Below are 26001 nucleotides of genomic sequence, written 5' to 3'. Positions count from 1 at the left end.
TTTGCTATAACCTAAAAATTTATTTTTTAAAAGGCTTGTTTTTAAACATAAATAATATAATATGCTTTAAGTTCTCTCTTTTTCAAGGATGGGTACATACACATATACATTGATGAGAGGTATGCATTGATAAGAGATGTGTTAGTGAAAATCGCTAGAACTGTCAGTAATCTTAGAACACTCCTCTCCAACCTACTCCTATTTGAAACCATTAGAAAGTTTGAAGGAGTGATTTGATTAGGCAATTGAGCTCAAAAAAGTTAATTGCAGGTACCAAAACTGGGATTTGAATCTATGTTCATTGCACACAAAGCCCATTTACCTACATTATATCACAATGGCTATTTTAGAAAGGCATGGTCCCTTTGATAGCATAGAGCATTAGAGTCAGGAGGATTGATTTGGGGCTATTACGATAATACAGGAGAGAAATAATGAGGGTTTGTCCTAAGAGAGTGGCTTTAAGGGTTACAAGAAAGGTTAGAGTCAAGATAGAGATGGATAGGACTTAGTGACAAATGAAGAACCTGAAGGAGAGGAGGAATCAAATATGATTTCTAGGTTTCTGTTTTTAGAAATAAAGTGGAAAACATTATTGTAACTGCAAAAGGAAATATAAGAGGGGGACAGGTTTGGGAGGAAGGTACAGGTTTGTCATGTGGCATGCTTTTGAGACATCCAGTAAGCATTTGGAAATAAATATTTAACACTCAGGAGAATGCTTGAGAATTCTTGGAGATACTATTTTGGAAACATCAGTATTTAGTGATACTTTTTTTTTTTTATGATTTGTTGTTAATTTATTTTAAAGAGAAAGAGAGCATGGGAGGGAGGGGCCAAGGGAGAGGGAGAGAGAGAATCCCAAGCAGACTCCCCACCGAGTGTGGAGCCCAGCGCAGGGCTCTATCCCATGACCATGAGATCATGACCTAAGCCAAAGTCAAGAATCAGACACTTAACCCACTGAGCCACCCAGGCACACTTTTAATTTTTAAAAATTTTTTAAAAAATAGGAAGAGGGAACCTTGGGGCACATGCCATTGTTTACGTTGCAAAAGAGACACTTCCTAAGGAAATTGAGAAGGAGTAGGCAAGCGAGAATTAGAAGAAGACAGATGTTAGCTGAACCTGTTGTGGTAATCATTTCACAATATATGTAAATCAAACCATCATGCTGTGTGCCTTAATCTTATACAGTGATGTATGCCAATTATTTCTCAATAAAACTGGAAAAGAGGTGGGGGAAGGAAGGGGGGGAGAGAAAGAGAGTGTGAGTGGGAGAGAGAACCAGGAAAGAGAGGGCCTCAAAAACCAAGGAAGAAAATTATTAAAAGAAAAATGGTGGGGTGCCTGGGTGGCGCAGTTGAGTGTCTGACTCTTGGTTTTGGCTCAGGTCATGATCTGGTGGTTGTGGGATTGAGCCCTGGGTAGGGCTCTGTACTTAGTGCGGAGTCTGCTTCAGATTCTTTCTCCCTCTCCCACACCTCTGCCCCTCCCTGCTTGCACACGTGTGTGTGCTGTCCCTAAAATGAATAAATAAAATCTTTAAAAAAAAGAAAAATGGAACTATGAGGATACATTCAAATAATCTGTGGTTGGCCAGACTGACAAAGAAAGATTAAAGACTGTCTCATAAATCTTCAAGTACATAGAGCAATTTATAGAGATGAAAGCTAAATAAATACTTGTTATAATAGGAGAGGGTGTAAGAATTTCAGAACAATAACACTCTGGAGATAGACTAATGAAAGCTGTTTTGTGTTTTCTGACTCTGGAAATAATGTAAGACTAGAGATTTAGCTGTTCAGAAAAGGATGACTGAACACATTACTCTCAAGAACCCTTCTAGGTCCCTTATTCTAGAATTCTAGGGGTGTGATTGTGTCAGATATTGTTATATCTCATGGATCCATCAAACAGGTACAATATGGATAAGAACCCTATGCTCTGAGGTCAAGTCCTCATTATGGACTGTAAAAGATTAAACATTTATTTCCCTGATATTGTTAGCTATGTAACAGCTAAACATAGGTGATTTTTAAATGCTGTCAGAGTAGAGTGAAGAGTCATCTGCATAATATGTTGCTTTGACATGTCAGTTAGTCTCCCCACTTTCTGATGAACATTACATCCATATTTTTCTCAACTGTATAGTCTCTGCTCTTTCTCAGCCCACTGATCCTTTCCTTCTAGCTTACTTTGGGCTGGCTCTCCTGCTTTTACATAATTCTCAATACTTTTCCTTCATACTATGTGTTTTCTAGTTTTTATGGCCAAAATTTTCTTTTTTAAAAAAATATTTATCTGAGAGAGAGAGAGCATGAAAGAGAAAGAGATCATGAGCAGGGGGAGGGGTAGAGGGAGAAGCAGACTGCCCACTGAGAAGAGAGCCTGATGTGGAGCTCCATCCCAGGACCCTGGGATCATACCTGAGCTGAAGGCAGACACTTAACCAACTGAGCCACCCAGGTGCCCTGTGGACAAAATTTTCAAGCAGATAATGATCTCATGAAGGTTCAGTACCTAGAAATCATCATCAGGACCATATATTATGTACTGACATAATTGCCATGTCTAAAGTACCTTTTGCTTTGAATTTGAAGCAATGAATACAAAACCAATATACACAGTTGAACATTGAACAACACAGGGTTGAACTGCACAGGTCCACTTATACCCAGATATATTTTTTCAATAAATACAGTACAGTAATTAAAAGTATTTTCTCTTCCTTATGATTTTCTTTATAACATTTTTTTGCTCTAGGTTATTTTATGATAAGAATACTGCATAGAATACATAAACAAAATATGTGTTCATTGGCTGTTTATGTTATCAGTAAGGCTTCTGGTCAACAGTAGGTTATTAGTAGTTAAGTTTTGCGGGGGTCAGAAGTTATATGCAGATTTTCAACTGTATGGGGTCAGTGCCCCTAACCCTTCATTGTTCAAGGGTCAACTGTATGTATGTCACCTCTGCTTCCTAATCCCTGATTCCCTTAGCCTTTCTCCATCAGAGCTTTGATATTTATCCCTTAGATGCTCTTCACTTTTTCTATTACCACTGATATTTTCCTGGCCAAGTACCATTGTCTTTTGTTTTGTTTTAGTTTCCATTCTTGATGTCTAAGTTGTATTTGATGCTTTCTGATATATTCGATGCATCTTGTCTTGAAATCTTCCTCTCCCATTCCATGATGCTTTTACCTCTATCCACCAGTCTTCTCTTTTGGAAACAGAGTTACTCTCTTCCCCAGTGTCACTCCCACTCTGGCCTTCATCACCTGAGGCCCTGATTTCTGCTGTAGCCTCTTCTCCCTGTGGTCATTCTCTCCTCTCTACTCTGTTTTACATCATCCTCAGGTGAGTCCCCAGTTTTCACCATTCTTCCATTCATCAGACTGTGATGGAACACCTGTCATGTACAGCACTAAATTATCCTAGGGGGAAATCTCCAAAAGATTAAGTCATGCTCCTTCCCTTTGGATGAACTTATAGGCTGGAGTGGCAGGTGCTCTTTGTCAAAATTGTGGAGGACCTTGTAAGCCACAGTAAGGAGTTGGGAGTCCAGTGTAAAGCCAAGGGGGTGTCTTGATCAGATTGGGGTTTAGAAAGATCACTCTGGCAGTGATAGGGGTGATGGGATCTGGACAAGGAAAGTAGCAACAGGGATAAGGAGAAATGGACAGATTTAAGCCGTATTTAGGAAATGGAATCAGCAGAATGTAGGGGATGGGAATATTAATTCGTTCATTAACATTTCTAATAGTAGATTAGATGCTTGCAAAGTAGAGAAATAAACACTGTATAAAAAAATATAGATAAGGTTAAAAAAAAACAGGGCCTTTTAAATAGTTAAGCTCAATTAAGTGGCAATTTCAGTTATATGCAAAGTTAGGTTACCGAGGTACTTTCTTTTGACTCCTTCTGCCTTCCCTCCCCATTGTAGCAATGTTAGTTAATTATTTACCAACATGTCCCTGACCAAACATGCCTTGACCCATACTTGATTATTCCCATTTCTCACGGTTACCCCAACATGGAATGTGCCTCATTTCTGGCAGTCTGTGCCTTTCACTTTCTTCCATGAAGCCTTTCAGGTGAATCCCTTACTGATTCTCCTTTTCTCTTCACCCTCTGCTCAGGAATCATGCCTATTGTACAGACTAAAAGATCTGATGCCAGTGAACACTTAGCCCACTGCCTAGCCCACAGTATTTCACAAATGGGAGCTACTAATATTACCCTGATACTGTTTTATTTTCTGACCTCCTGGTATAGGGCTTCACGCATAGCGGGAACTCAGTGTTGGGTAGATGGCATGCCCATTTTACGTTGATCTGATTATAAATTACAGTGTTAATTATACAATGGCAGAAACAGAACTCTTTCAGAAAACAGGTTCATTTTTGGTCACCATGTTTTAGGACAGTAGGTGAAAGAATCTTCTTTTATTTTAACTGCGTAAGTAGTTGATCTGTTTCTGATGACTGGAAATTGTTAAATTCTGTAATAGAGATAGTTCTGGAAGTGAAGGAAAATCAGTGTGGAACCCATCAAGAGCCATTTCTAAGATGTCCATTAGTAGTGAATTCCTTACCATTTGATTTTTCTGCTTTTTAACAGAAAACTGTTTTGGGGGAATCAAGATCCTATTTGCCCTATTGCCCGGATTGCTTTGAAAGCTCAGCTGACCAAAAGACTGGAGGACCTTGCCCATCCCAAAGAAGTCTCCCACCGATATGTACCTAACAGGTTAGTGTTTGTGTGTTATCAGGTTACTTTATCAGGAGTCCCTAGGGAAAATGAACACAGAACCCAGCCCTTTTATCTGAAAGCCATAAATTGTCCAATCTGTAGTAAAAAAATTGTTGAGGATTAAAGATTCTATATATTTCCTCATCTGATGCTACAGTAAAACTTTTCTAGCACAAGACTAATATTTAGCTATTGCTAACTTGTATTATATCTTATGTTTTGGCTTACTAGGATTTTGAGGGTTTTTTTTTTTTAAGATTTTATTTATTTATTAGAGAGAGAGAGAGCAAGTGGGGGGAAGGGGAGAGGGAGAGAGGGAGAGAGAGAATCTCAGGTAGACTCATGCTGAGCACAGAGCCCCACGTGGGGCTCGATCCCATGGCCCGAGATCATGACTGGAGCCAAAATCAAGAGTTGGCCACTCAAGCCCCAGTCACCCAGGTGCCCCTTGAGTTTTTAATAAAGTGGCAGTATCATGCTGGGATATGTACCATCTATAACACTGTTGTGCATGAACTATTCATGCATGCAACTTCTTGTGGATTTTGTATACCACCACGGGCTTAATTATCATGAGTTAATTATTACATGTAGAGGTAAGAATATCGTTAAGACTTTTGATACCCATTGCCAATTTGCTTTTAGTGCATGTTTGTTGAATGACTAGACTTTCTGCTGGTTGGTTCTTTGAGGAAAGACTGTGGAGGGGGGAGGGGATGAGCACAAGTAGTGAGGGAGGTTAAAGTAACAGGAAAAAGGTGAAGATACCATTATTTATCTGAAGTTTGGTTTCCAAGATAATTGAGGTAGCCATTTCTCTATCTCTTTTCGATATACACTTTAGTCAAAAGTCAGCAAACTTTTTCAGGAAGTGGGTAGATAGTAAAGTTGACTACAAAGTCTCCATTGCAACTACCCAACTCCACTATTGTAGCAGGAAGCAGCCACAGACGTTATAAAAACTGAGCATGCCTGTGTTCCAATAAAACTAAACTTTTTGCATCTGTGCTTATGAGGTGTATTAGTCTGGATTTTTCTTATAGTGTCTTTGTGGTAATGTCTTTGTTTCTTGTAATGTCTTTACTTGTTTTTGGTAATTCTGTCCTCACAGAATCAATTGGAAAATATATAGAATTGGCATTTCTTGTTTATGTATTTCATAGAATCCACAATGAAGTCATTTTGGGTCTGGAGTTTTTTGGTGGGAAGATTTTTAAGAAATTTTTTATTTAAATTCAATTTTATGTATATATTTATACTGTATTGTTAGTTTCAGAGGTAGAACTTAGTGATTCATCAGTTACATATAACACCCAGTGCTCATTACATCACGTGCCCTCCTTAATGCCCATCACCCAGTTACCCCATCTCCCCTCCAGCAACCCTCAGTTTGTTTCCTAGAGTTAAGTTTCTTACGGTTTGCCTCCCTCTCTGTTTTCCTTTTATTGTATTTTTCCTTCCCTTCCCCTATGTTCATTTGTTTTGTTTCTTAAATTCCACACATGGGTGAAATGATATGGTATTTGCCTTTCTGTGACTGACTTATTTCACTTAGCATAATACCCTCTAGTTCAGGTTTTTAACTATAAATTCAATTTATTTAATAGATATAGGGCTGTTATGAATTTGTCAAAATAACGCTTGTTAAGGGGAGCATGGGGTCACAGTTCAACAATAGACCATAACAGAAATTGAAAGAGAGAAGTTTTTTACTCACAGATCCTAGAAGTACCTGGTATGCCTTGAGGAGTCACACGTGGAGGTTAAAGCATGGTGCAGAGAGAGGCAGGACCTGGGGCACATGCCTTATTAGGGTCTGCAGGTGAAGTGCTTTGGGGTTCCTAGGCCAAGACCAGATTGGTCAATTCAAATAAAAGAGCAGGGTTTTGGTAAGCTTCTTGGGACTTATATCTAAAGGATGCATAAAGAAAGGAAGGCATTGGGAGTCAGGAGACTGTTGGTCACAGGGCTATTGGCAAAGTCATATCAGGAATGTACATTTACTTATGACTTGGTGGACTGGTATCTAGGGCATGTGCTTATGAGATGGGGGCCAAGGTCAGTTTAAGGCCCCCGGAGGCTGCTTGGTCAAACAAAATGGGTGCTGCGGCAGCAAGACCATGGAATTGCTTTGTAAACTCTTGACAAGGGCTCTTCATATTATATCTTTCTGAATGAGCATCGGTAGTATGTGTCTTTCAAAGAATTTATGTATTTCACCTAAGTTTTAAAATTTGTTGGCATAAACTTGTTAATATAGCCTTTTATTTTCCTTTTATTATCTGTTCAATCTCTAGTGATTGTCTCTGAGAGACTAAGAAGGTATTTGGTTTTAAAAGAAGCAAATTTTCTCTTTTAATTATTTTTTGGTCTATTTAAAAGAACGCAATTTGGGCGCCTGGTGGCTCAGTCGTTAAGCGTCTGCCTTCGGCTCAGGTCATGATCCCAGGGTCCTGGGATCGAGTCCCACATCGGGCTCCCTGCTCGGCAGGAAGCCTGCTTCTCCCTCTCCCACTCCCCCTGCTTGTGTTCCTGCTCTCGCTATCTCTCTCTCTGTCAAATAAATAAATAAAAATCTTTAAAAAAAAAAATAAATAAAAGAACGCAATTTATTACAGAAAATTAATCTGTTTTGGAATGGGATATTAAAAGCCAGCTGGAACTTGATGGCTGCAGCCATTTCTGATGTCGCTCCATGTGGAGAATAGCTCACAGTAAAGGGGTAAACTATCATACCTGCTCCTAGGCCTAGAGTTGGGGGTCAGCATTGGAAATTACTGTTATCGGAATTCATGCTCATTTCACTCAGTTTTTTTCTCTTCTGTAACTTCCAGGGCACAGTATTACTACAGCTGTGGTAGAGAGTCTGTTATCTGGGAGATCCCTTCTCCTGCACTGTTTAGCCAACCCTCCAAAAGGATCCAGAAGCTGGCACTGCCCAACAGATTCAAGAAAGAATATCTAATAAAGAGGTAGAGTACTACGATAATCTCCATAAATCCTAATTTCATTAAACCTCACAATATTTTTCTTATTATAGTGTATGTAGTTTCATAAACTAAAAGTTCACTTGTGTTTCAAAGGATCAGGGTAAAAACTCAAATGTATGCAGCAATTGTAGGTAATCAGAGGGTCATCACCAGTAATTACATTAGTGGGGTTTTTTGTTTGTTTTTTGAGAGAGAGAGAGACAGCATGCATAAGCAGGTTGGGGCAGGGCAGAGGGAGAGAGAATGTCAAGCAGGCTCCATGCCCAGCATGGAGCCTGACTTGGGGCTCAGTCTCACAACCCTGAGATCACGACCTGAGCTGAAATCAAGAGTCAGACACTTAACCAAATGAGCCACCCAGGTGCCCCACCAGTAATTACATTTGACTCAAATTGTGGTGAAACTAAAATTCACTCTGAACTTACCATTGTCAGCCAATTCAAAGGAAATATGCAAATGAAACATTACATATGCAACATTACATATGAAACATATGCAAATGAAACAAATTTTTGCAGTTTGTGGAACTTGATGTTTCTCTTTTGTTTCTATGACTTTTCAAATGTTTTTCCTTTTGCTTTGAATGCTGAATTTCTCCTTGTCTTTAAAAGACAGCTAAGGTGATACTTCCACATGGGAGCTAAGATTGTGAGGGGGTTGTTGGAAAAATGTTAAGTCGATTAATGGAGTATGTATCGTGTACAATCACGGGGAGATGATAGTACCACTATAGTACTTTAGTCAAGACACCTTAAGTGTATGTGTCTACTTATGGATGTTATACCCTAGGAAACTGATAATAAACTTGAGACTATTCAGAAGGAGCTGAATGAAATAAATGTTGAGGTCTCTGGAAACTATGTTACGTGAAAAATAGTTAAGAGAAATGACATGCTTAGCCTAGAGAAAGACCAAGGAAGCAGTGATAGTTGTGCTCAGATATTGAAAGGGTCAGCGTCTGAACGAGGAAAAGGAGGAAAAGTAAAATTACTTTGTGTTGATCCTAGAACTAGGTCTAGAACAAGGAATTTACAGAGCAGCAGGCATCAGCTAGGTGTAGGAAAATCTTGCTGACTAGCTCTCCAGTACTGGAAATGTTTATCTGGAAAAGTCAACTGCCGCCTCCACCCCAACCCCTGAAAATGCTTATTCAAGCACAGGCTGGAATGGTGAGTTTACATGGATTTTAGAAAAGATTCCTGCATTCAGAGAGAAATTGAACTGGACTGCTTCGGTCTTTTTCCATCACAGACTCCACATAAAATTTGTTTGCTTATTTATCAGCTCCTTCAACAAAATCTGCTAATTTAGTTAAAATGTACATATAACCTGATAGTTATATAACTATATTCATTTATTTTATTTTTTTTTATATATCTGTATTTATAATCCAGAGGAATGCTTTGTTAATATGTCACCACTTTTTAAAATTAATTTATTTTTTAAATTTAAATTCAGTTAATTCACATATAATGTGTTATTGGTTTCAGAGGTAGAGGTCAGTGATTCATCAGTCTTATATAACACCCAGTGCTCATTCTATCACGTGCCCTCCTTAATGCCTATCACCCAGTTACCCTGTCCCCCCACCCACCTCCCCTCCAGCAACCCTCAGTTTGTTTCCTATAGTTAAGAGTCTCTTATGGTTTGTCTCCCTCTCTGATTTCGTCTTGTTTTATTTTTCCCTCCCTTCCCCTATGATCCTCTGTTTTGTTTCTTAAATTCCACATATGAGTGAGATCATATGATAATTGTCTTTCTCTGATTGACTTACTTCGCTCAGCATAATACCCTCTAGTTCCATCCATGCCGTTGTAAATGGCAAGATTTCAGTTTTTTGATGGCTGAGTAGTATTCCACTGCGTATATAAACCACATCATCTTTATCCATTCATCTGCTGATGGACAACATCTGGGCTTTTTCCGTAGTTTGGCTGTTGTGGACATTGCTGCTGTAAACATTGGGGTGCAGGTGCCCCTTTGGATCACAACTTAAACTTTGGGATAAATACCCAGTAGTAATATGTCACCACTTTTTGAGAGACCTGAGTTTGATGTTTCATATAGGTGAAACCCCCTTGAATGTTAAAACTTTCTGTATTTTTAAGTTGTTTCCCTGCTTTCCTAAGCAGACTTCTCAGCTATTAAACATACATGTAACCTTTGTTCATTGGCTTGAATCTTTATTATGAACATCAACTCTTATACTTCAATACTGAAAACCTCCCAGGAGCTGTTTAAGTATGAAGCACAGTTTTTCTTTAGGCTAAGTATTCTGACTTCTATGCTTTTAGATTATTAAATATTTGCTTATAGTTTTCCTGTCTTTTTTTTTTTTTTTTTGGTCAGGGGAATGGTCTCTAGGCTCTTTTTTAAAAATTTAATTTAATTTCAATTCCAGTGTAGTTAGTATACAGTGTTATATAAGTTTCAGGTATACAGTATAGTGATTCAGCAGTTCAATACATTACTCATTATTCATCAAGATAAGTGTACTCTTAATCCCCTTTGCCTGTTTCACCCATCCCCCACCCACCTCCCCTCTGGTAACCATCAGTTTGTTCTCTATAGAGTTAAACGTTTCTTGGTTTGCCTCTCTCTCGTTTTGTTTTGTTTTTTTTTTTTTTACTTTATCCTTTGTTTTGTTTCTAAAATTCTACATACAGGAGAAGTCATATGGTATTTGTCTTTCTCTGACTGGTTTATTTCACTTAGCATTATACTCTCTAGATCTATCCATGTTGTTGCAAGTGGCAAGATTTCATTCTTTTTTATGACTGAATAATATTCATTGTGTACATATACCACATCTTCTTTATCCATTCATATACTGATGGACACTTGGCTGCTTTCATAATTTTAACTAGCCTCTTTTTTCCCAATTCTGTGCATTAGGAACAGATAACTAAGCTTGTTAGAATTGTGGGGGGGGGGGGGGAGAAAAGCAAGTGTTTAATGAAGACACACAGGGCTCTCCAATAAATGTATTATATGAACTCGGACTTTGTGTCATATATTTTAGCTGATTCACTAGAGGAGCTAAACAGCAGACTTGAATAGTCAGAAGAAAGAATCAGCAAACTTAAGGATAGGTTAATTGAGGCTATCTGAGGAACAGAAGGAAGAAAGAATGAAATAAAATTAACAAAGCAAGTTGAATTTATCCCAGAAATACAAGAGTATGTTGGAATCAATAGATTACAATCAATATAATACATCAAATTAATAGAATAAGAAAACCAAAACCATGTGGTCACTTCAGTAGACTCAGAAAAATCATTTGACAAAATTCAACACACTTTCACAATAAAAATTCTTAACAAATTAGGTACAGAAGGGAATTTCCTCAGCCTGATAAAGGGCATCTACAAAAAACCCACTGCTAACATAATAATTAATGGTGAAAGACTGAATGGTTTCTCCCTAGGATCAGGAATAAGACAAGGATGTCAGCTCTCCCAACTTTTGTTCAGCATCATACTGGAATTTCTAGTTAGGGCAATTAAGCAAGGAAAAGAAGTAAAAGGCATTCAGGTTGGAAAGGAAAAAGTAAAACTATGTCTGTTAGGAAGGCACAGAATCCAAGAGCAGTATACAAAAAACAATTGTATATCCATTAGCAATGAGCAATCTGAAAATGAAGGTAGGAAAACAATTCTATTTGCAGTAGCACCAAAAAGAACATTATAATACATGTAATGCCATATTACTCAGCCCTTAAAAGGAAGAAAATTCTGACACATGCTCCAACATGGATGGACCATGATGACATTAAGCTAAATGAAATAAGCCAGTCACAGAAATACAAATACTGTATAATTGCATTTATATGTGGTACCAACTGTAGTCCAATTTGTAAAGAAAAAAGTAGTATGATGGCTGGCTGGGACTAGAGGGTGGGGGAAATTAATTGTTTAATTGCTGTAGAATTTCACAAGATCAAGAGTTCTGCAGATGGGTTATACGACAGTGTGAATGCACTTAACACTACTGTACTATACACTTAAGAATGGGTAAGATGAGGGTGTCTTGGTGGCTGAGTCGGTTAAGCACCCAACTGTTGATTTCGGCTCAGATCATGATCTCATGGGTCGTAAGATTGAGTCCCGTATTGGGCTCCATGCTCAGTGGGGAGTCTGTTTGAAGATTCTCTCCCTCTGCCCCCTCCTACTTGTGCTCTCTCTCAAATAAATAAATAAATCTTAAAAAAAGAATGGCTAAGGTAGTAAATTTTATATGTATTTTACTAAAATTAAAAATAATAAAAGAACAAAATACTTAACAAAAGAAGTTCAAGGCATGAACACTGAAGACTACAAACATTGTTAAAAAGAAATCGAAGACTTAAATAAATGGAAAGACATTTCCTGTTCATGGAATGGAAGTGTTAATTTTGTTATGATGGTAACTCTCCAGATTGATCTACATATTCAGTGCAATCCCTATTGATAACCAGCTGCAATTTTTGGTATAAATTGACGAGGCAATTCTAAAATTCATATAGAAAAGCAAGGGACCTAGCATAGCGAGAAACAATCTTGAGAAAAACATATTGAAAACGTACCTATTTATTTTTAAAAATTTTTTATTTATTTATTAGAGAGAGAGAGAGAGCATGAGTGGGGGGGCAGAGGGAGAGAGAGAAGCAGACTCCCCACTGAGCAGGGAGCCCAATGTGGGGTGCTGCCCCAAGACCCTGGGATCATGACCTAAGCCGAAGGCAGACGCTCAACCAACTGAGCCACCCAGGTGCCCCTGAAAACTTATTTAAAAGCTACAGTAATCAAGACAGCATGATACTGGCATAACAATAGACATATAAATCTATGGCACCGAACTGAGAGTCCAGAAGTTAATCCTTATATTTATGGTCAATTTATTTTTGACAAGAATGCCAAGACTATTTATTTATTTATTTATTTAATTTTTTAAAAGATTTTATTTATTTATTTGACAGAGAGAGACAGTGAGAGAGGGAACACAAGCAGGGGGAGTGGGAGAGGGGAGAAGCAGGCTTCCCGCTGAGCAGGGAGCCTGATGCGGGTCTCGATCCCAGGACCCTGGGATCATGACCTGAGCTGAAGGCAGATGCTTAATGACTGAGCCACCCAGGAGCCCCACCAAGACAATTTAATTGGGGAAAAATAGTCTTTTAAACAAATAGTGCTGGGATAATTGGACATCCAAATGAAATTGAACCCCTACTTCACATCAGACAGAAAAATTCATTTAAAATGGATCACAGGCTGGCTCCATCAGAAGAGCATGTGACTCTTTATCTCGGGGTTGTGAGTTTGAGTGCTGCATTGAGTGTGGAGATTACTGAAAAATAAAAAAATCTTATGGGTGCCTGGGTAGCTCAGTCAGTTCAGTGTCAGACTCTTGATCTCAGCTCAGGTCTTGATCTCAGGTGGGCATGGAGCCTACTTAAAAAATAATAATAATAAGATAAAAAATTTTAAAATCTTAAAAAAAATAAAATGGATCACAGACCTATAAATATAAGAGATAAAATTATAAAAACCCTTAGAAAAACACAGACATCAATCTCTGTGACTTAGGCAATGGTTTCTTAGATATGACAACAAAAACACATGACAAAAAATAAATTGGATTTCATCAAAAGTAAAAACTTTTGTGCATCAAAGGACACTATCAAGAAAGTAAAAAGATAACCCACAAATTGGGAGAAAATATTTGAAAATCATATATCTGATAAGGGACTAGTATTCAGAGTATATATATATATATAATTTTTAGAACTATACAAAAAAGTCAACACAATTTAGAAAATGGGCAAATTATTTGAATAGACATTTCTCCAAAGAAGACATACAGATGAACAGGAAACACATACGAAGATGCCAAATATCATTAGTCGTCTTCGAAATACACATTAAAATGACAAGATACTACTTTAAACCTTCTAGAATGGCAATAATAATAATTAATAGAAAATAATATGTATTAGTGAGGATGTGGAGAAACTGAAACCCTCCTACATTGCTGGTTAGAATGCAAAATGGTGCAGCTTAATTGGAAAACCACTTTCTAGCTCCTCAAAATGTTAAGAATACAGTTATATGATCAGCATTCTATTTCTAGGCATGTACCCAAGAGAACTAAAAGTTTATGCTCACACAAAAACTTGTACATGAATATTCATAGCAGCGTTTCATAATTGCCAGAAAGTGGAAACAACTCGAATATTTATCATGGATGAATGGTTAAACAAAATGTGGTAAATCATTTAATGGAATATTATTCAGCCATAAAAAAGAATGATGTACTGCTACATGAATCTTGAAAATATGCTAAGTGAAGGAAGCCAATTACAAAAGGCTACATATTTGTATGATTCCATTTATTTGAAATTTCCAAAATAGGCAAATCCATAGAAATAGAAAATAGATAGTGGTTCTGGGGGCACAGGGTTGGGGAATGAAGTAATGGAGAGGGACTGTTAATCATTATGGGGTTTCTCTTTGGGATGATGAAAACATTCTGAATTTAGATAGTGACAGTAGTTACATAACTTTGTGAATGAATATGCTAGAAACCCCTGAATTGTACACTTTAAAAAGGTAAACTCTATGGTATGTTAATTGTGTATCAGTTTTAAAAACTAACAGACTACCCCTAGAGGGTAATCATATATTTATTTGTGAAAAACTTTTTTCATATTAGGTTTGTAGGTTTGTGGTTGATAGGTTTTTGTACCAGGAAAGGAATATGTGGGGAACAGCCTATGAAAATTGGCCAAGTTGCTGGGAGTTATGAGCAGCACCATCTCAAACTGCACTGCAGAGGAGACTGGCTATCACAGAGGGGTCCTTGGTAGTGACTGGAATTTTTTTATCTCAGGAATTTAATATGAGGTTTTGGTAGGAAGTAAAGTTTAAACTGCAAGTCTCAACCCATCAGTGGATCATGAAATTGATTCCAGTTTTTTTTTTAATAAAATCAAATGAAATTTTAAAAATCAGAATACCTTGCTCAGGGCAAGCGTTGTTTCATAATAATTTTGTTTCAGATACATGCACGCACAGACACACAGATTTACATATACTGTATCACAATATAACTTCTTACTGTGGATCATAGTAAAAAAAACTTTAGGAAATACCAATCTGGTAGAAAAAAACACTAATGATTATGGGAAAAGAAGTTTCTGAAGTAGGAAAAATTACACATAATTGATCAGAGGTTGAGTACAGCAATGAAAAAATGCAATTATTTTTCCTCCAATGATTATAATATTTCATGTTCCATTTGCATATAGGCCTTACAATGATTACTTAACAAGAGATTCTCTTCAAATCGCTTATCCTTCTGCCCGGATATTACAACTCTCAATAGCCAAAGCCATAAATCCAAACTACGTTCCTCCAAAAAAGGTAAGTCCATCTGAAAGAAACAGTTGCTGATTGATTTTGTTAACAACACGTTTATAACTGTAACATGCTCTCCTCTTATTTCTAGGTATATTTTACTTTTCTCCCTGTTTATTTTCCCCTCTCATCATATGAACTTTTCTGCCTACCTCCTCTATGCCTACTGTGTCACCTAGGATTTGATCAGAGAAGCAGAACAACAATGCAGAATTAGACCGTAAGCAATTATGGAAGCTGATAGAGAAGTCCATGGAAAGCTGTTTTGGCAGTTGGAACTTGGGTCTGGTTATAAATCTAGAAGCAGTGACAGATAGTAGGGATAGTTCAGCAGCTACCTGGAAGGTATCTACCTCAGGGGAAACTATTACAGGTTCTTCAGGCAAGGGAACTCTAACCCCTTCACGCAGGGGAAGTATGGCTGATTGTATTGGTAAGGAAGGTTCAGCAGTACTTAGGGGCTTAAAGTCCCCACCTTTGTTGGAATCTGCCCATATATCCCTATCCCAATTTCCAAGGTCCTATTCCTTCCCAATCATTGCTCTAACTTTAACATGGGAGACCATACAAATTTGATAATTCAGTTTGCACTGTAATTAACCCACTCACAGAATTCGATTGTGAGCTTGGTTTTCAGAATTTTCAGCCCTATGACCATAGAATATAAAGGTTTCTTTTAGGGAAGTTACAGAAACTTTCTGGTCCCTTACCCAGACATTAAGGTGGGAACTTAGAGGCCCGAGCCAGTCATTTCTTAACTCACTTTCCCTAGTGCACTTAGAGACAACCAACTAGGGAAGCCTGGGTTTGCTCGGTTGGCTAAGCATCTGCCTTCAGTTCAGGTCATGATCCCAGGGTCCTGGGATCAAGTCCCACATCGGGCTCCCTGCTCAGTGGAGAGCCTGCTTCTCCATCTACCTGCCGCTCCCCCTGCTTGTGCTCTCTCTCTTTCTCTGACAAATAAATAAATAAATAAATAAATAAATAAATAAATAAATAAATAAAATCTTAAATAAAAAGAAACAACCAACTAATCCCATTATACTTGTTTATTTCACTAAAATAATTTCTGGCAGCAGCTGCTTGGTCACCCAAAGTCTTGCTTTTTATTTTGCCAATGCATGCTATGGACTACCAGTATTTTTTTTTTTTTTAACTACTGGCAAAAGGATCATTAATACCTTTAAATCCAATCAGCTCAGAAAACAAATTCCAGGTAATCTAGAATCAATACAGAGAACCAGTTCTTAAAGTTGTGATTTGGTTATCTGTTGCTTCCTACCAAACTTAGTGGTGTAAAACAACAAGCATTTTATTACGCTGAAGGATTTTGTGAGTTAGAAATCTCTCAGCTGGGATATCTCTAATGGCTTGGTTGTCTGAAATGGTAGGGGGCTGAAAGTTCCTACACACCTACCGTAGTCACCTAGGGCTCCTATAACAAAATACCAAAGACTGGGTGGCTTGAAAGACATTTATTTCTCACAGTTTTGGAGACCAAGAAATCCAAGATCAAGGTGCCATCAGATTCTCTTCTTGATGAAGATCCTATTCCTGGTTTGCAGCCAACCACCATCTTGCTGTGTGCTCCACATGGCTTCTTCTTTGTGTGTGCACAGAGAAAGAGTTCTTATCTCTCATAAGGACACCAATCCCACTATGAGGGTCCTACCCTCATGACCTCATCTAAACCTAATTACCTCCCAAAGGCCTCACCTCCTACTATTATCACATTGAGGATTAGGACTTCAACGTATGAATTTGAGGGGGACATAAACAGTCTGTCCATAGCAACAGATGTATGTGGTGCCCAGGCTGATGTGACTTAAAGGCTAGACTCAGTTGGGAATATTCACAGGAGCACTTTCATGGGGCCTGAGACTTTTCTCTGCATAGCGACTATATTCTGAGAAGGAATATTCTAAAATGGAGTGTTTCAAGGGTGAGCATTCCAAAACAACCATGTCCAGCTGCATGTTTTTTTATGATTTGGCCTTGGAAGTCACATAATGTCACAGTCATACTCTGCAGTCATACTCTGTTGATTGATACAGTTCCAAGTCACCGGATTCAAGGGGGCAGGGACACAAACCCCACCTGTCAATGAGAAGTGGCAAAGAATTTATAGCCACTCAAGAAAAAAACCTTGGTATCCTTGAGCATGGTTTTGTATACAGAAAAGACTGTTCAGAGGTATGCTCTTGATTTAAATAATTAATAGTCCATTTTTAAAACTTTAAATTAAAAATCTCTTTCTTAGGCTTTTACGTTTAGCTTGCAAGTTTTATTACACTGTTTATAATTCTAGCAGTCTTTAACAATGACTTTGAAGAGTTCTGAATAATGTTTGATTTGGTTTCTAAATGTTATCAAATACCTTCAAATAATTTAAATTATTTTTGTTAATATTTTAATTTGATTTCTTTTTTAAGCATTTTACTTCAACCATCTACATTAACAAACAAAATTTCAAATATTAAATACTATTTAAAAATCAAATATATCAAATTTATAAATATGGTGAACTTAAAGTTTCAATGTTATCAGAATGACATAAACTTAAGATTTCAACTTATAATTCTAAGTCAAATACTCAATTATACATTTTAAGTTGCAGTTGTAGGGTGATCACTCTAATAGACCAAATTCTCTTAAACATGGACATGCTTTTATTTTGTTTTGTTTTGTTTTAAAGTTTTTTTTTATTTATTCATTCGAGACACAGAGATAGAGAATATGAGCAGGGGGAGAAGCAGGCCCCCTGCTGAGCAGGGAGCCCGATGCGGGGCTCGATCCCAGGACCCTGGGATCATGACCTGAGCCGAAGGCAGACGCTTAACCATCTGAGCCACCCAGGTGCCCCTGTTTTGTTTTGTTTTTAGTAAACTCTACACCCAATGTGGGGCTCAGACTCATGACCCCAAGATCAAGAGTCACATGCTCCACTGACTGAGCTGGCCAGGAGCCCTCATGCACATGCTTTTAACTTTAATAATATACACATATTTTTTATTTTAATAATTTCTAAGTTACTCAAAAAAATGCAAGAAGTAACATTTTGTTCCATTTGTTTTTTCATTCTCTCTCCTCCATGTAGGGTGTGTGTATGTGTGTGTGTGTGTGTGTATTTAATTTTTTTCCTGAATCATTTTTGAGAGGTACAGACATCATACACCCATTTTCCTAAATACTTCAGTGTGTATTTCTTAAGAACAAGATCATCATCTTATGTAACCACAGAATTATTATCAAAATCAGGAATTTTAATTGATAAATACTCCATGGTCCATGTCCAAATTTCATCAATTGTTGCACTACTTATTCTTTTTTTTTTAAAGATTTATTTATTTATTTGAGGGGGGGAGAGAGAGAGCAGGGGGAAGGGGCAGAGGGAGAGGGAGAGAGTTAAAATCTCAAGCAGATTTCCCACAGAATGCAGAGCTCGACACAGAGCTCCATCTCACAAGCCCAAGCTCATGACCTGAGCCAAAATCAAGAGTCAGACGCTTGACCAACTGAGCCACCCAGGTGCTCCATTGCACATACTTATTCTTAACACAAAGTATTAATTCTATGATTTTGATTCTCTTAACTTTTTTACAGTTAATGCTGAATCTTCCCAGTTTTAAAATACACATTCCCACAAAGGAAGCCAAGTTACTGTTACAGGTACCTTAGGTTACTTGTCACCAGAGACTTTGGATGAACTGTAGAGGTCTTTTTTTTTTTTTAATTTTATTTATTTACTTGAGAGACAGAGAGAGAGAGAGAGAGAGCATGAGGAAGAGGGAGGGAGAAGCAGGCTCCCGGCTGAGCAGGGAGCCCGACGTGGGGCTTGATCCCAGGACCCCAGGATCATGACCTGAGCCGAAGGCAGACGCTTAACTGACTGAGCTACCCAGGCTCCCCTGTAGAAGGTGTTTTACCTCTGTGAATGTCATACTGAGTCTCTTTTTATGGTAACTTTGTCAGAGACTACAAAACTTAAAAAGCATTGGTTTCATAACTCACTTAGTTCATATCCATCATTCTCTCTGCTTATAGATGTCCGAAGCTCCTATTCAGACTAATCAACCTGTGTAGATTTTTTAAATTGTTGACTCAAGAGATTTTGACTTTGAAGACTCCTATTTTATATTTAGCAGATACCTTTGAGTATTGACCACCTGTACTCTGCATATCTCACATGGCTTTATCTAACTTACTGTCCTAATTTATAAGGTCATTTTACCAACATGTTCCTCCCCAATCATTCTCAATCTGATTATTTTCTGAGAACAAAAATTTGAGAAGTAAAGTTACCAGATTAAGTGTATGAACATTTTTGAGGTGATTCATATATTATCCCAAAATGTGTTCCAACAAAAGTGATTTTGATTTACATATTCACTTGCATTATTTGGGCTGACTTTTACACTGCACTCTTACCAACATTAGATATTATTTATTTTACAAAATGTTAATTTTAAAAATGCTATCTCATTAATAAAAATGCTTTCATTTTTCTGATTACTAATAAATTTAATAGTTCCCAACATTTATTTACCTGTGTAGTTTTCTTTTGTAAACTTGTCTATTCATGGCTTTATTTATTTTTTACTGGTCTGTATATTTTTTATTGATTCATAACAGTTCTTTACATATTAGAGGTATTCTTCATCATATGTCTATCTATTTTTCCCAGCTTATATTTTCAAATTCTGGAGTTATAATTTATATAAAATGCATAGATCTTAAGTGTATAGTTTAATGAGCTTTTAACAAATGTATATATCCATTCAATAACCACCTCAATCAATATACAAAACATTATCCCCAAAATTTTCCTCCTGTTTCTAGTCAATTCCACTCTACCCCTGCCCTAGAGTCAACCACTTCCAGATTCCTATCACCATAGATTAGTTGTATTTATTATTCTTTGTAGGTTTATATAAGATTTATATTATTTCTTCCTCTTAAATATTTGATAGAATTTACTATTGAAGCAATCTGCGCTTAGTGTCTGTACAATTCCATGAAGTACTAATTAATCATTTCCAATAAATAAAGCTTTGTCTCCTATCAGACTCTGGGAAAATCAAAGAAATATAAGACAACCGCTCTTTTCAATTAAGGCTTATAATCAAAAAAGGAAATAAATCGTTCATTTACTCAATTCATTAAACAAGATTTCTTAATCAATTATATAATACAGGATACAACAAGAATAATAAAACCGTTCCTTAAAAGTAAATTTCAATTTAGAAGAAACCATAGACCTATAGGTAAATAATTAAGATTATTTGATACTCATAAAAGAGAATAAATAAAGTATTGAGAGATATCAGAAGAAGAGTGGGAAAATCCAAGAAAGATTCTCTTATCATGGAATTGTGCAAACAGAGAGGATCTTAGGTTTGAATCCCAGCTGTGCAACCTATTCACTATAAAAACTTAAGTAAATTTCTGAACTTCATATAGTACCTTAGTTTCTCCATGAGTGAAATGCAAATAAAAATGATACCCTAGGTGAGGAATAAATGAATTAGTACATGTAAAACACTGTCAGTATCATCATTGTCTTAACACAAAAAGGGATTTGCAACATACCTTCTATATTATTTTTCTGCCCACAGTTAAAACCTTATTTTATTTCCAGTTATCGATTATATTCCCTCTCAAAGTCTTGTGGTAAGTTTTGAGTTTGAATACTAGTAATTGAAATAGAAGACCATGTAAATTGAACACATTTCCACAATTCAGATAGTGAGAAATGACTTGGGGGACTAACAGCATTGTCTATGGAGAATGTGATTCTGCCTTTCTTCCTCTTGGCTTTGGTTTCTTTTTCTTACCTGTCCCAGTTAGAAGAAAACCACTTGAATTCACTTTAAGTATGGGGATTTGTGATAACGTGAGTCCCAGTTTCCAAAGGGCAAGAGCAGTTAAGAATAAAGCAGAGCTCCCCCCCCTTAAACTGTGTTCTCATGTAGTAGGCCTGAGCCTTCCCTCTTGGCTGAGTTTTTCATTCCACAAATCAGCATTACCATTTATCTCTTAGTCAATATGTAATGTTGCCATTACCTCCCCATCTTTAGTTTAACAGTAAGTTCCTGAAAAGCTGGGTTGGATTTCATACAACCTAATTTTAGAAAGACTGAAATTGATCCTTTCAGCTATGATCATGGGTTACTGCAAGACTCTCATCCTTTCTGCTGGATTTGCTGAGAATTCTGGTCCAGAGGTCAGACAGTTCTTTGTAACCTTGATGGAGATGGTATTTATTATTTGACACTTACAGACCCTATTTTGTTTTTCTCCCCTAGATTGAAACCGAGATTTCAGTTCCTGCCCTGACTGCTGTTGCCACTCCAAGAACTGTAGACCTTGCCCATCCAAGGATCAAGATAGAGGGTCTGTGCTTTGAAAGAGAACGAAGTGAACTGCCCATCCGTCCTGTAAGCCACCACTGCCTTGGCATCCTTCACCTCACTTTTTGGTTGTTCCTGGGGTGCTGTTTTGCTACTATAGTGCGTAGGCCAAGGTCATTGGGAAAGATAATCTTGAAAGAGTGGTCTGTGGCATGAAGGAAGACCTAGCTGCAAGATATGTAGAGAGACTGGGGATAGAGGGCAAAGAGCATGGGCTTTGGAATCAGTAAGAGCTGGGTTCAAATTCCAGCCTCACCACTAGCTCTGTGATGTTGTGACAGTGTTCCTGAGCCTTATTTATTCATTCAAGTATTTGAATGCCTACTGTGTGCCAGCCACCATTCCCAGTGAACAAGATGGAGAGAGACAAAAAATAAGGGCCGAAGGCGATGAAGAAAATAAAATAGGAAATGACTGACTATGGGTGAGGGTGGGGAATAAGCTACTTTGTATATGGTAGTCAGGGAAAGGCTCTCTAAGGATGGGATATCTGGTGTGAAACCTGAGTGACAAGGAGTCAGCTAGGGCGCCTGGGTGGCTCAGCTGGTTAAGCGCCTGCCTTCGGCTCAGGTCATGATCCTGGAGTCCCTGGATCGAGTCCCGCATTGGGCTCCCTACTTGGCAGGGAGCCTGCTTCTTCCTCTGACCCTCCCCCCTCTCATGTGCTCTCTCTCTCATTCTCTCTGTCTCAAATAAATAAATAAAATCTTAAAAAAAAAAAAAAAGGAGTCAGCTAGGTGAAGGTCTGAGAAAAGAATATTCTAGTAAGGGGAAGAACATGTGCCAGAGTATTAAAGTGGGGATGACCTTGAAGTTGGGTGGAACAAGGTGAGCAAAGAGATTATAAAGTTAACAGTTCCCACTGGGAGGTCTGTTGTGATTTGAAATAATAGAGAAGGCATTGGTACTCAGCATAGAGCCTCGCACATTCAGTGGCTTCTCTCCCTCTTCCTCCTTGAAACTCCACTCTATTCATTGTAGTGACAACTTGGTGCCCAATACAATTGAGTTTTCAGTAAATATCTAATGATCATGTTGCCAAAGAGGTTGGATAAATTTTACCCTCTAAGAACTGAGGATATGATATGGAATTCAGTTAGGAAATAAAACTAGCCTGGGATTCAAAACCCCTCAAGAAAGCATCTTAAGTTTGCTAAAGTGACTTGCCTTGTGACCCTTGGACAGATCACTTTATTTTCAGTTTTTTGGTATATAAAATGGGGGTTACAGTTATTTTTCTTTAGTTGCTAGGTTTGTTTGGGAGTTTATAAAAGATCTTTTTAAAAAGTGATACCACTGCAGATAATCATACTCTTAGAACCCCAAACAAGTCCATACCAGTGCAAAATAGTACTTTCAGGGCTACAGAGGGGTGTTTGTTATCCATCGTGATTCTTTTGAGTGAGCATTTAAGAGAGAGAGAATAGGAGCTGTATGTCATCCTTCCAATTTTACCAATAAAGCAACATAATAGAAAAGCAACCTGGCAGGTGTGATTTTCAAAGACCAGAAGCAGTTGATCAATCAATATATATTCTGCACCAGTTATGCACTTACTCTAGCTTTTGGCAAACATGTATTTCTTTCAAGAAGTTTATGTTCTAGTGGGGAGAAGCAGACAATAAACATACCGACAAAGAGATAAGTGAGCAAAATGAGGTGTTGGTAAATGCTATAAAGAAGATTGAATAAGTGTACTGTAGAGGAGGGTTATCAGAAAGGTTGATGTATCTTGGATGGTGAAGGAAGATGTCCTTGAGAACGTGATGTTTGACTCTAGAGACTTGAATGATGAAGAGGCAGCCATGACAAAGTTGAGGAAAGAAGCTTTCAAGCAGAGGAACTAGCAGGTGCAAAAGTCCCAAGGTGGAAAGAGCTGGATCAGAGGGGCTTTGTGTGGCAAGGATCATCGTGATCAAGGTGGGGAGGGGAGGCAGATGAGGTCAGAGCAATGGGATAGCAATCAGATCATGTAGGGCCTTCTAGGCCACAGTAGGGGGTCTAAATATTATTCATAGCAAAATGGGAAACCACTAGAAGGTTTTAAAGCCTGAGAGGGACATAATCTGACTTGGGCTTCAGAAAGTACATACCTCATAGGGTCATTATGATGATTAAATGGGAATAATGTAGGTGCCCTACTTAGAACACTGTCTGGCTCATGGAATGCACTCATTAAATGCTCATTCTCTTCCTCAGTAACTGGTATGTGAAGGCTAGATCGTACAGAGCAAAAATGGAAGCAGGGAGACTAGTGAGGAATCTGCTGCAGTAATCCAGGAGAGAATCCTGGATGGTGATTCAATTAGGGCCATCACTGTAAAGAGAGGGAGATGTGAAAATTGGGATATATTTTTGTATCTTTTTGATCCACTATAGATATCCCGTGCTGCCTTGCTATACAAACCTAGCCCTCGAATAATAGCTCTAGCTAAGGCCAGGCCTCTTCATCAAGATTATCTACCTGACCGTGATGCCCACTGGCCAGTATCTTATGCTGCTATCCATTGCAAAATATCTCCCAGAATTCAAGAACTAGCTAATCCAAATACAAGGTATGTCAATTTATTGCTAAGATGGGACAGGAAAGCTGGGGGTGCTAGGGAGAGGGAAAAATTAACCTAATAAGACCAATGAAAGTAATCGTAGAAATACAAGAAATTTTCAAAAACATCTCACTTGTTACATTAATTGTGACAAATCTATGGTCTTACCATAAATAGAAGGCAGCAGTTAAAGGGTTAGTGGACTAGTGAAACTTAGATATAGGAAACAACTCTGTAAGGGTGGATATGGGATTATTTATCTAACATATTGTTAAGTGAAACAAGTACATAACAGAGCACACAATGCTAAGAATACTCTAAGAAAATAGGTACGTGCCATATATTTGCTTGCAGGTGCCTATAATCTCAGAAGAGTATGCAAGAAGCTAGTAACAATGCTTACTTTTGGGGGGCCCAAGGGAACTTGGATGGGAGGAAGATTTATTTTTTATTAAATAGGGCTTTTGTGTTTTTTCATGTTTTTGCATCATGTACATGTATGACCTACTTGAAGTAAATAATACATTCAACAAAGAAGAAATGGACTCTAATTCCTGTTTACTTTTTAGAAGATTTCTTAACTTGCCTGAACCTCAGTTCATATTGTTTCCTTCATGAGATAATGCCTGATTCCCCTTTTAAGCATCATCAGGAAAACCTAGGAGAAGCTGAAAAAGTCACAGAAGTCTTCAGCTCAGGGAACAGGGAATATGTTCATTCTTAAATAATATTTTTAAATTTTTATAATGTGTTTTGCCTTTAAAAGAAATAAAGTAAAAAAAAAAAGAAAGAAAGAAAGTTCAACAGCAATGAAACGAAGCTCATTCTTTGTTCATTGACAAAGGAAAGGGAAAAATAAGATCAAGTACTCAGGGTCTACCCCAGTGGCAAAGTTATTATTTGGCGGTAAGGTGCTAAGTGTGGGAACTTCAAAAATTTTATTTAAGTCCACCAGAGGACTACTGGGCTTGTTTTAACATTGCCCAATTATTGAAAACTTTCCAGAATTAACTTTCTGTGGAAAGAGCCAAGGCTTTGGAATCTGATAGATACATGAATCTGGATTTGACCACAGGTCATTTTTATAACTTCCCTGAGCCTTCATGTCCTTCTCTATACAATGGGGGTCATGACACCTGTTTCATGGGGCACTTATGAAAAATCAAAACAGAATAATATCATAGAGCCTAACACACATAGTGGATGGTCGAGAAATGTTAGTTCCATTTTCTGTTCATTTTTTTTCAGGTCACATTCTTTTTCCCCCATTTCAGGTCTCCCGTGCACATTATATATTATGATCCAGATGTCTTTAAAGTCAAGCCAGCTGCTTTGAAAACACAGTGTTCTCCAAGGATCCACGAGTTGGCAGAACCTCTTGTGCGTTAAATACAGAAAGCCACGTCAGTCAGACTCTAGTTATGTGTCTAGAAAACATATTAGGTGACTTAGTTCCCTACTCTGGTCCCATCACCTTATATTCCCACATCCCCCCGAAAACCATAGAGACCTCCAGGGAATACCACTGTGACCATCGAATAGCAATTCCTGCTGTTACCTGTAGTCATGTCTTTAGCAGATTTGGAGACTCGAGCACGCAATAAAAGAGAAACAGAGAGCCTGCCTTATCCTTACTGTATCTCCTCACAAGTATCTTGGCCATCTCATTGCTCTGACTGACCTGAAGAAACACTTCCTTATGTTTGCTGGGTTTGTTTTTCTTTTCCTGGAGAAATCCATATTCCCCAGACTCTGCTCATTCCCTGCTCTAATAAGTCCTGGGAATTGAAATAATTCTTTGTGTTGCTTTTCCAACCTCCCCTCCTTAATGGAGAAGTAACACTGAAATGGCGAAACCTTTTGGGATAACTTGAAATGCGTTTCATAATCTGTAGATGAAGTTTAGG

General features: G+C 37.8%; 1 protein-coding gene across 1 annotated transcript in view; it reads left to right on the top strand.

Annotated features, from left to right (window-relative positions):
* THEGL (theg spermatid protein like) overlaps positions 1-25775 on the top strand; it is a 52000-nt gene extending 26225 nt beyond the window's left edge. The window contains exons 4-9 of the mRNA XM_035004405.1: positions 4626-4754; positions 7592-7729; positions 15030-15144; positions 21444-21575; positions 23928-24103; positions 25369-25775. Coding sequence (XP_034860296.1) covers positions 4626-4754; positions 7592-7729; positions 15030-15144; positions 21444-21575; positions 23928-24103; positions 25369-25483 — 805 coding nt within the window. The 3' untranslated portion in view covers positions 25484-25775. The remainder of the gene's footprint in view (positions 1-4625; positions 4755-7591; positions 7730-15029; positions 15145-21443; positions 21576-23927; positions 24104-25368) is intronic.
* The last annotated feature ends 226 nt before the right edge of the window (positions 25776-26001 follow it).

Source organism: Mirounga leonina, unplaced genomic scaffold (assembly GCF_011800145.1).
Source record: "Mirounga leonina isolate KUSES-001 unplaced genomic scaffold, KU_Mleo_1.0 Mir_129, whole genome shotgun sequence".
Lineage (NCBI taxonomy): Eukaryota > Metazoa > Chordata > Mammalia > Carnivora > Phocidae > Mirounga > Mirounga leonina.
This window is presented reverse-complemented; position numbering and strand designations above follow the sequence as displayed.